Here is an 11,670-nt window from a genome sequence, read left to right as displayed (position 1 = left end):
CCTCCCCTCTACCCACGGCTCGTCCTCCCCACCCTGCCCACGGCTCGTCCTCCCCACCCTGCCCACGGCTCGTCCTCCCCACCCTGCCCACGGCCCGTCCTCCCCACCCTGCCCACGGCCCGTCCTCCCCACCCTGCCCACGGCCCGTCCTCCCCTCTGCCCACGGCCCGTCCTCCCCACCCTGCCCTTGCTCGCCTGCCTCTCGCCTCTCACGTTCCTCTCTCCCTCACCGGCCTCCACGGTTTCTTCACCCTCCATCACATCTTTCCTCCGATTTTCGTCCACCGATCTTGTTTCTTCCCACCCCTGCTGTCGCTGTGGACTTTCCAACTTTCCTCCCTCCCTCCTCACTCGCTCCTATCCCTCCGTCTGCCCATCGTCGTTTCTGGGCTCTTTCCGCGATGTCTGGACACTCTTTCGGGCTCCGCCATCACACCCACTGCCCCTCGGACCACCAACCTCGGGCCGCGCGTCCTCTCCATCCTCCCGTCTCCTGGTGTGTGTCTCCGTCCTTCTGCCTTCCTTTGGCCTGCCGTTCTCATCCTCTCTGGCCACCCATCTCCACATGTCTCCACCTCTGGCCCATCTTTCTCCCACCCACCGTTCCAGTCTCAGGTCTCCTCCCAGCCTGGCGGCCCCGTTCAACCTCCTGCGTGCCCCATGTCGGCCCTCCTGCTCCTCGGGACCCTCCTGCTACTGGCCTCGACTACCGGCCAGGCTGGGGCACGCCCGTCCAACGCCACAAGCCCGGAGCCCCCGGGCCCGCTGCCCGCCCTGCTGGCGCACCTGCGGCGCCTGACTGGGGCGCTGACCGGCGGCGGGGGTGCAGCGGGCCCCGGCACCAACGGCACCAGGACCAGCACCCCGAACGGGGCGGGCGCGGCAGCACGCGCACCCCCTCCCGCCGAGCTCTGCCACGGCTACTACGATGTCATGGGCCAGTACGATGCCACCTTCAACTGCAGCACTGGCTCCTACCGCTTCTGCTGCGGCACTTGCCACTACCGTTTCTGCTGCGAGCACCGCCACATGCGCCTGGCGCAGGCCTCCTGCTCCAACTACGACACGCCACGCTGGGCCACCACGCCGCCGCCGCTGGCCGGGGGCGCCGGGGGCGCCGGGGGTGCGGGCGGGGGGCCCGGGCCCGGCCAGGCCGGGTGGCTGGAAGGGGGCCGTGGGGGGGGCGCAGGAGGGCGTGGGGGCGAGGGCCCCGGGGGCAGCACGGCCTACGTGGTGTGTGGGGTCATCAGCTTCGCCCTGGCGGTGGGCGTCGGCGCCAAAGTGGCATTCAGCAAGGCGTCCCGGGCGCCCAGGGCGCACCGGGAGATCAACGTGCCCAGGTGTGTGTGCTCCGGGCCCGGGCCCGAGGGTGGGAAGCCTGGGGGCGGGATGTGGGCAACGCAAGGCGGAGCCTTGGGGGGGGGGGGCAGGGTGGATGGGGGCGCGGCCCGAGACGGAGGAGGCAGCCACCAGGGGCGCAGAAGAGAACGACTTAGGGAGACGAGCTGGGCGTCAGAATACCTGTGACTGCAGTGGCAGGCTATGGAGTGAGGAGGTAGGCTCAGGCAAGCATTCATTCAACAAAGATTTCTTGAGCACTTCCTATGGGCCAGGAGCTAGGGATACAGTGAACAAAACAAAATCCCTTCAGGGATGAGTAAACCTGGTTTTAATTCCAGGTCTGCTGCCTGCGGGCTGTGTGACCCTGGGAAAGTTGACCCACCTCTCTGTGCCTGTTTCCTGTCTGTACAATGGGGCTAATAATTGTTCCCTTCCCCAAAATTCTGCAATGAAGATTAACTGGGTTGATTCATGGCCAGTCTAGGCTCATAGTGAGCCCCCAGTATAGGTTGGCTACTGTCATTATGAAGACGGTAAGCAAGCAAACACATAGGCAATATACTTTTAGATATTGATAACCACTGTGAATAAAATAAAACAGCATAATGAGTAGTTCCCTTGGTGGCGCAGTGGTTAACGAATCCAACTAGGAACCACGAGGTTGCTGGTTTGATCCCTGGCCTCGCTCAGTGGGTTAAGGATCCAGCATTGCCGGGAGCTGTGGTGTAGGTCGAAGACAGGAGTCGGATCCCGCGTGGCTGTGGCTGTGGTGTAGGCTGGCGGCTACAGCTCCGATTCGACCCTTAGCCTGGGAACCTCCATATGCTGCGGGTGCGGCCCTAGAAAAGGCAAAAAGACAAAACAAAAACAAAAACAAACAAACAAAAAAACCCAGCATAATGAGTTGTGAGTGAGAGGGAAGGTGTTGTTTTACACGAAGTGGTCAGGAAAGGCCCCTCTGCACAAAGACGTGAAGGAAAAGAGAACCGAGCATGTATCTGTGGGAAGAGCATTCCAGGCAGAGGAAATCCTAAGTGCAAAGGCCCTGGGGTGGGGTGTTTGCAGGACAGCCAAGAGGCCCATGCGGCTGCAGTGCAGTGAATGAGGAGGAGGTGGAGAGAAGCAGACAGAGGCCGGGTTTATTCTAAGTGTGATGGGGGAGCCACTGGAGTCCTGAGCTCCTCGTGTCATCATCTGATTCCTGGGCTGTGTCTCTCGAACTAGACCTCAAGGGACAAGGGCAGAAATAGGGAGACCCGTTAGGAGCCTGTAGCACTGATGGTGAGAGATGGTGCTGGTGACAGCAACAGTGGTAAGAAGAGGTCTGAGTTGGGATATATTTTGGAGGTCGAATCCACAGGATTACTAAAGGCCACGGAGAAGAAAGAGTCAAGGGTGATTCTAAGGTTTGGGGTCCCCTTTTTGCTATGGAAAAGGGAGCAACAGGAATAGGAGAGGGCCCAGGTTCAGGGTGGGATAGGGCCACAGGGATGACGACGTGGGAGGGACCACAGAAGGCGCAGGGCCCAAGCGAATTGGGGAAGGGCGCTTCAAGTGGAAGTGGGGTCCTAGGGTGGTAGGTAGGGCGGGGGTGCTCAGATGGACATTAGCAAAAGGCGTGGCCGGAGGCGAGAAGCGAGCTGAGCTAACAGACACCCCCGATGGTGCCAACAGGGAGGGGAAAGAGGCTTTCGACCTCCCTTTCTCCACCTCCAACCTCAGTCCCGAGGCCACTGACCCTCCCTCTGCCACTTCTAGGGCTCTGGTGGACATTCTGAGGCATCAGGCGGGGCCTGGGGCCCGGCCAGACCGGGCGCGAAGCAGCTCCCTAACCCCGGGGGTCGGGGGTCCAGACAGCATGCCCCCGAGGACACCCAAGAACCTCTACAACACCGTGAAGCCCTCCAACCTCGGTGAGTGGGAAACGAGGCTGCCTCTGCCTCTGCCCTCGCCCCTCGTCCCTGTAGTCCCGCCCCCCGCAGGTGGCTCCACCTCCCACTGCCCAAGCCCCGCCCCAGCCTCTGCTTCCCTGAACCACTGCGGCCAAAACCTGTTCCCGCAACACGCTGGACTCGGCAGCGAGCCAGACCTCCCCTCCCTCCTGTAGACCCTCTGAGTTGGCGCCATGGGTGCCACGGTGATTCTTTTTTTTTTTTTTTTGGTCTTTTTGCTATTTCTTTGGGCCGCTCCCGCGGCACATGGAGGTTCCCAGGCTAGGGGTCGAATCGGAGCTGTAGCCACCGGCCTACACCACAGCCACAGCCACGGGGGATCCGAGCCGCGTCTGCAACCTACACCACAGCTCATGGCAACGCCGGATCATTAACCCACTGAGCAAGGGCGGGGACCGAACCCGCAACCTCATGGTTCCTAGTCGGATTCGTTAACCACTGCACCACGACAGGAACTCCGCCACGGTGATTCTGAGTTAGACATTCTCGGCCCCTGCACTTGGCAAACTCGTGTCAGACCCAACAGCCAATGACACACAAGGACACACTTAGCAATTGACTTAAAACCTGTCAGGAACCAGATGCCTATGTTCAAATCCTGGCTCTACCACGGTGACCTGAGGTAAGTGACTTCATTTCTCAGGGCCTCAGTTTCCTCATTCATAAAATGAAAATCATAACAGTACTCACTTTACATTATTGTTGTTGTTGTTGTTATTACTACTTTGTCTTTTTAGGACCACGCCTGCGGCATATGGAAGTTCCCAGGCTAGGGGTCAAATCCGAGGTACAGCTGCCGGCCTACACCACAGCCACAGCAACACTGGATCCTTAACCACCTGAGCAAGGCCGGGGATCAAACCTACATCCTCGTGGATCCTAGACAGGTTCGTTCCCGCTCAGCCACGATGGGAACTCACTATTGTTATTCTTGGTTTTGTTTTATTTTGGCTGCAACATGTGTAAGCTCCCAAGTTAGGGGCTGAAATCGAGCGGCACCTGACAGCAGCCAGATCCTTAACCCACTGTGCCGGGCCGGGGATTGAACTCGTGCTGCCCAGAGACAGCGCCAGATACTTAACCTGTTATGCCACAGCGGGAACTACCACATTATTGTTGTTCTTTAGTTTATGGCGAGTGTATCAGTGGGGGAAGCACAGGCAGCTGGAAGAGGGCTGAAAGGGTCTCACTGGGTGTGAGGGGAGGAAGCTCCCTCGGAAAGTGGTGTTGGAGCCGTGGCCGGGAAGGCGAGGGGAGTTTTTTGGGCAGGAGATCTGAGTGGCTGAAGCAGCGCTGTGAGGCGGCCAGAGCTGAGGCTGAGGAGAGGGTGGGCAGAAACCCCAAGAAGGGTCTCGAGTGCCAGGCCGAGCTGAGCAGCTCTGGCTTTGTCCTGAGGGCCATGGGGAGCCATTGAGGAGTTTTGAGCAGGAGAGAAACAAAGTCAGAAGTGGATGGAAGAACTGTTTCTCTGGAGCCCATATGAAAGGACAGGGATGAGAGGAGGAAGGAAGGAATTTGAGGCAGAGAAAATATCATAAAGCACCTGCAAAGGCCCTGTGGCAGAAGGAAGCTGGACTCATTCGGGCATTAGAGGGAGGTAGGGCTTGAGGGGAGGGATGGGGGATAAGGCGGCAGACCTCAGCGGGGCCTCCAACGCTACACCCGGCTTAGACTACATCCCTGGGTAGTGGCAAGACAGAGGAGCCGGGGCAGGGGCAGGGGCACATGTCAGGGGCACCACGGTGGGGCTGATCTGGGAGATGGGCTGGCTCTCTGGTCATGATGATCCAGGGAGGAGAAGCAAGTCAGGGCAAAGAGTAGGAGGCAGAAGGGACCAGAGCAGGGGACAGGAGTGGGGATCCTTCCACGAGGCCAGGACAGAAGAACCAGCTGGGGGCAGACAAGGGCAGTGATGCCACCTCCTCTCTCGGTCCCCACAGATAATCTGCACCACAACTACCTGCACCTCAACGTCAACAGCCCCAAACACCACGCTGCCACGCTGGGTATGGACCAGGGCAGGGCTCCTTCCCTTCCACCCTTGCACTGAGCTGGAGCCAGCTGGCCAGGATAGAGCAGGGGGGTGAGACCCTGTGAGGTCTCAGTTTTATGCCAGAAGTAGTCATCTCTCTCTTGGGGGGTCGGCGGTAAGATGCACGGAGCGCACCCCTCCAAGCCTGGGGCTGGGCACACAGCGGGTGCTGAATGAGGGCCTGTTGCCCCTCCTCCTCTGCCAGCCAAGAGCCTGAGGGGTTGGGGGTAGTGAGCTGAGGAAGCTTGGATTGGACTGCGGAGGTAAAGGGCACTAGAATCCCAGATGCCTGACGCCCTAAGGGGGCTGGGGGCCAGGACCACTAGGTCTGAGGGAGGAGGGCCTGGACTGACCCCGGCCATGCCCCTCTGCCCCAGACTGGCGAGCCATCCCGCCGCCCAGCCCCTCCCTGCACTACTCCACCTTGTCCTGCTCTCGGTCCTTCCACAACCTGTCCCATCTGCCCCCGTCCTACGAGGCCGCTGTGAAATCTGAACTCAACCGCTACTCCTCTCTCAAGAGACTGGGTGAGTTTCAGGAAGGGGAGCTGCGTGGGCGAGGGGGCGGGGCCCGGGCCTGCGTCCAGGACCGGGGACAGTGATTCAGTCGCCTTCTAAAGCTTTTCGACCCGCCCTTAGGTTTTTCTCCCAAGTTTGTTCCAGAATTATCTGAGGTAATTTTGCATCAGAAGTACTTGCGGTGCTTTTTTTAAAAAATGCAAATCCATAGTCCTTCACTTAATATCTATTGTAGTCATCAGGACTTGTATTTGCAATTAATAGAAATATAACCAAACAAAGATATTTATGCAGGTTTGATCATGGAAGGTCTATGGGCCACAAGCTTCAGGTGTGGCTGAAACCAGGTGCTCAAAAGCTGTCTCTCAGCTCTGCTGGACAGTGGGATGGCTTCAGTTTTAGACATAATCTCCCTTTGTGATGGGAGATGCTGCTCTGAGAATTTTCAGGCTGCCATTCTACCAGGAGAAGCGTCTCTCCCAATTGTTCCAGCAAAAAGTCCCAGGCCTGGATCCCACTGACCTAAAATAGGTCACATGCTTGTCCTGGAACCAATCGCTGGGACTCTGGTTGGCTCTTTCTGGGTCAGTGGTCCCATCCCTAGCAGTGGCGTCCCCTTCAAACATTTCAAACTGAGATCCACATTTAGAAATGATTTTTATGTTATGGCCCGTGAAATACATACACATGCACGTTTTAGAATTACAGCAACGTTTTCAGACTTGCTGTTATGGGCATTTCAAACACGCTCAAGATTCTCTCATGGCTGTGAGAGGAACCCCCATGTTTACATCACCCAACTTCAACAACGGGCAGCATTCTGTTAATCTCGCCTCCTTCACCCCATCTTTCGGTGGATTATTTCAAAACAAATCCCAGATATTATGTCACTCATCCATTATTATTTCAATAACACACATACAACTGAAATTAAAATTTTATGAATGACACTCACCCTTATTCTCTTACAATGAGACACTTTCTGAAAATTTTTCTATTCTATTTTTCAAAATGCTGGCCACAACCCACAAAACAGATTTACAGCCCCCAAAACTGACTTCATAACCCCTTCTAATCTCCAAGTCTGAAAAACCCTTGCTACAGGATGAAAGGGAAAGACAAGTGGTTCCTCAACAGAAAGAGCTGTTTTTTGTTTTGTTTTGTTTTGTTTTTTTAGGGCTGCATCTGCGGCACTTGGAGGTTCCCAGCCAGGCTAAGGGTTGAATCAGAGCTGAAGCTGCTGGCCTACAGCACAGCTCACAGCAACGCCGGATCCTTAACCCACTGAGCAAGGCCAGGGATTGAACCTGAGTCCTCATGGATGCTAGTTGGATTTGTTTTCTGCTGAGCCATGACAGGTGCTCCCAAGATCTGGGTTTTACTCCCAAAGGAAGGGATGCTCCCAGGCAAAAAAAAAAAAAAAAGAAGGAAATCCCCCCTTATCTGCCACCCTAGCACTGCAAGCTGGGCCCGGGAATCTGCATTTGGGGTAGCTAGCTAGGTTGACTGTTCTGACTGGTTAAAATCGTGCCCCTGCCCAGGCTAATGACCAGGAAGTTCAAGTGATGTCTAACGTCCCTCTGGGGGTGGGAGTTCGGTGCAGGGGTGGGATGACCCAGGGGAGAGGACAGGTTCTGGGCTGGCCAAGGGCCCATCTCCATGCTTTCTTCCCTTCCCCCCAGCTGAGAAGGATCTGGACGAGGCCTACCTGAAGCCCAGGCACGTGGCAGAGGTGCCCCGCGGGACGCTGCCCCTGCACGCTCTTCGGCGACCTGGCACAGGGGGTGGCTATCGCATGGATGGCTGGGGTGGCCCTGAGGAGCTGGGCCTGGCGCCTGCACCCAACCCGCGGCGTGTCATGTCCCAGGAACACCTGCTGGGCGACGGTGGCCGGGCGCGCTACGAGTTCACACTGCCGCGTGCGCGCCTTGTTTCCCAGGAGCACCTGCTCCTGTCTTCCCCTGAGGCCCTGCGCCAGAGCCGCGAGCACCTTCTGTCGCCCCCACGCAGCCCAGCGCTGCCCCCCGAGCCCACCGCCCGCGCCAGCCTGGCTGCCTCGCACTCCAACCTGCTGCTGGGGCCCGGGGGCCCCCCCACACCGCTGCACGGGCTGCCTCCGCCGCCTGGCCTGCACGCACACCACCACCACGGCCTGCACGGCTCACCGCAGCCCGCCTGGATGTCAGACGCCGGCGGAGGTGGGGGCACACTGGCCCGCAGGCCCCCCTTCCAGCGCCAAGGCACGTTGGAGCAGCTACAGTTCATCCCCGGCCATCACCTGCCCCAACACCTGCGCACTGCCAGCAAGAATGAGGTGACTGTCTGAGTGTCTGAGGCTGGGCTGGGGACTTGCCGGCCGCAGCCTCCCCGGCCCCCATCCCAGCCTGCATCCCCCGACACACTCCAGGGGCCAGAGACCCACATCTGTGGCGGTGGGGTGGGGGCAAGGGCTGCCTCTAAGGACACTGCTGTGGATGAAATCGACATCAGAGACAAAGCCTCCTTCCACGATGTCATGGCAGACAAGATCCCTCCTCCTGTGTCCCTTTGAGGCCAGGCCTCCTTCCCATGACGTCCTCACAGAGGAAGAGGCCTGTACGCGAGGTTATCCCGAGCGAAATGTCTGGGTTTATCATGTAGACAAAACCTCCTCCCCGCAAGGTCGTCACAGAGGACTAGGCCTGCCCTTAGTTCGTCACCGGGGCCATGTCTGTGTCCCATGACCTCATCCCAAGACTTCCTCCTGTGACATCCTAAAAGGAACAATGCCTTGTCCTATGACCTCATCCTGAGAGACAAAGCTTCCTCCCCGTGATGTCACTGCACAGACAAACCGCACCTTTATGGTGTCATCTCTGGCACCAGAAGGCCTCTGTTGGCATCATCATCACCAGGAGAATATTTTCTTCCAGAGAAGATGCCTCTGTCTATGATGTCACCACTACAGACAAAGCCATCTTCCTGGGACACGTGACAAGGGAAAGCACCTCACCAACTGTGTCCTGAGACATAAGGCCTCCTCTCTATGACACCATCACAGGGACTCTGCTTCCTTCCCGTGATGCCATCACCAGAGAGGGTGCCTTGCCCGATGATGTCATCAGAGGGACTGTGCCTCCTCGGTGTCTTCACCACCAGAGATGACAGCCCGCTTTGGGGATATCTCCAGGATGAGGCCCCTTCTTCAATGTCGCCACCAGACTCTGCCTGCTCTGAGGTGACGCCCCAGACACCTCCACTGCTGCTGCCATGTCACAGAAAGGCAGGGCGTGCCCAGAGCCCGTGGCCACCCTGGCACTCACCAGAGAAAGTGCCCTGTCCTAAGATGTCAATTGAGGGATGTCCTCACTGCAGAGGCCGCCCCCTGCCATCCGCAGAGGTCTCTGCCAGCGAGGACTGTCCGTGGGTTATTGGCAGCAAGCCTCCACCCCATCTGAGGCTCTGCCCCAAGGCCATGACGTCATCACCAGAGACACCACCTGCTCCAGAAGGCCATCACTTGTGGTGGCATGACCAGTTTCTGCCTTCCCCTGACCCCAGGGACATGCCCTGCAGGATCTCCACCAGAAACTCCCCTAAAGGGAGGTCTGGCCATGGGTCCCACCCCTGTGCAGTGATGCCACCTCCTGTTAGACTCCTAGAGGGCAGCACTCCCAGACTGGCTTCTCCTCCTAAGGCTCACCAGGCTCCAGAGTCCTGGAATTCAGAGGTGACCAAAAGGCTGGCACCACTTCTCTCTGCCATAACCACAGACATCAATGCCTCTGTAAACAAAGTCCTGGCCTCCTGTTGGGGGGTGGGGGGAGGGAGGGGTATGCCTGCTATTGATCAGGCTGATGACATCATCAGCACCACAAGACTTCCGCCATTCATGATGGCATCGTACCTGGCGTCAAACGTTAACCATGCCTGATGATGACATCACTTCCCAGGATTCCCTATGACCTGTGGTGTCTTCATCTCCCAGGATCCACCACAAGTAGGGTGTCATTCTCTTCCAGGATTTACCATAACTATAGTGTCACCTTCTCCCAAGGTTTGCTATAGTCAGTGGTGTTACCATCTTTCATGATTCTCCACAACCATCGTGTCAGTTCCCAGGATCCACACCAAAACCACTGTATCATCATTTCCCAGGGTTCACCATAGTTAATGGTGTCATCATCTCCCAGAATCCACATGACCAATGATGTCATTACTTTCTAGAATCCATTATCACTGATCGTAACATCTTCTCCTAGGAGCCACCAGGACTGGTGGTGCCACCGTTTCCCATGGTCCCCCAAAATTGTGGTGTCATCATCTCCCAGGATCCACTTCAACCATGATGTCATGATCCAGGATCCACCACAGCCATAGTGTCATCACCTCCCAGGATTCAATTCAGCCATGGTGTCATGACCTCCCAGCATCCATGACAGTCAGTGGTGTCCCAGGACCCAGACACTCAATAGCATCAGCACCTCCCAGGGTCCATGTCAACCATAGTGTCGTCATCTTCTGGGATCCGCCCCAACCATGACATCATCATCTCCCAGGACCCATGACACCTAAAAGGGTCATCATCCCCCAGGGTCCATGTCAACCATGGTGTCATCATCTACTGGGTTCTACCCCAACAATGATATCATCTCCCAGGACCCAGACACTCAATAGCATCAGCACCTCCCAGGATCCATGTCAACCATGGCGTCATCATCTACCAGGATCCACTTTAACTTGGTGTCATCATCTGTCGGGATCCAACCTAACTATGGCATCGTCATCCAGGACCCAGTGATGTCCTCACTTACTAGAATCCACTTAAACATGTTTCACGTATCCTCATCCTCCAGGATCCATCGTCTTGGGAGCAAAGGACCAAGAGAGCTGTACTTCAGTTGTCTTTTGAGGTCATCTACGGTTGTTCCCTTAAAGGGAAGCAGCACAATATACATCATTTTCCCAGTCCCTCAAGAATGGAGTGGGGTGGGGTCCCTCTGAAGACGTCATCCTACTGTGGCCCTTCTTGATAATGTCACTGCCTTGCTCCTGGACTTAGGCTGGTGCCAGCATCAACCCCACCACAGATCTGGCCTTGGCCAGCCCCCTATCATCCCCTGGTGAGGACACCCTGGCCCCTCCTGATAACTCACTGCCCTTCACCGAAGCATCTGATCGGGGACAGGGTCAACCGGAGACCTCTTAAAATCACCAGAGGGGCTGTCCAGCCCTAGGGTGATGTCACTGCCCCTTGCCCAATCCCTGTTACCTGGATCCCCCCCCAGAATAGCACTCCATTGGCTTGGGCCAAACGCTCCCCAGAGACCCCTTGTGGGCTGGGCCAACAGCTGCCGACCTCCCTAGGGCCTTCAGTGTGTCCTCTGCTGGCCTGGTCCTGGGGCAGGCACATCTGGAGAGCCACAGCCACTGCCAGTGCAGCTGTGAGGGCAGAGAGTGGTGCTCTGTGTCATCCCAAGGTGGCAGAGAAGCCTCACGCTCCCCTTCGTTTCCCCTCACACACTGGGGAGCCTCTAGGGTTTCGGGAATCCAACGCACAATTTGCCCCCAATTCTCTTTGTACATAGCCATGTTGGAGGGGCGGCCATTCCCCCACTCTTAAAGGGCTACATGCCCCCCCCCCAGCCCCCAGGGTAAGGTGGGGGGGGGCTTCTTCTCCCTCCTCTGGGCCGTCCCCCTCCCTTTCCTGTCTCCTCCCAGATACTGGCACCTCAGTGCACCCCTTCTCATCAGGAGCCTGAGGCAGACAGCAGGACCTTGCCTCCACCACACTGAGGAAACTAGGGGGTTACCCACAATCTACCAGAGCGCCAGTGCCAGTTTGCCA

At 57.3% G+C, this 11,670-nt stretch overlaps 1 protein-coding gene across 1 annotated transcript; it reads left to right on the top strand.

Annotated features, from left to right (window-relative positions):
- Window positions 1-427: 427 nt before the first annotated feature.
- Window positions 428-10,632, top strand: SHISA7 (shisa family member 7). The gene is made up of 4 exons (XM_047790527.1): window positions 428-1,340; window positions 3,100-3,254; window positions 5,703-5,852; window positions 7,526-10,632. Exons 1-4 carry the CDS (start codon window positions 661-663, stop codon window positions 8,167-8,169), a joined length of 1,629 nt encoding a protein of 542 aa, XP_047646483.1. The 5' UTR covers window positions 428-660; the 3' UTR covers window positions 8,170-10,632.
- The last annotated feature ends 1,038 nt before the right edge of the window (window positions 10,633-11,670 follow it).

The sequence above is a fragment of the Phacochoerus africanus genome, chromosome 8 (assembly GCF_016906955.1).
Source record: "Phacochoerus africanus isolate WHEZ1 chromosome 8, ROS_Pafr_v1, whole genome shotgun sequence".
In the NCBI taxonomy this organism is placed as follows: Eukaryota; Metazoa; Chordata; class Mammalia; order Artiodactyla; family Suidae; genus Phacochoerus; species Phacochoerus africanus.
The sequence above is the reverse complement of the archived record's forward strand: the minus strand, read 5'-3'. Positions and strand labels throughout refer to the sequence as shown.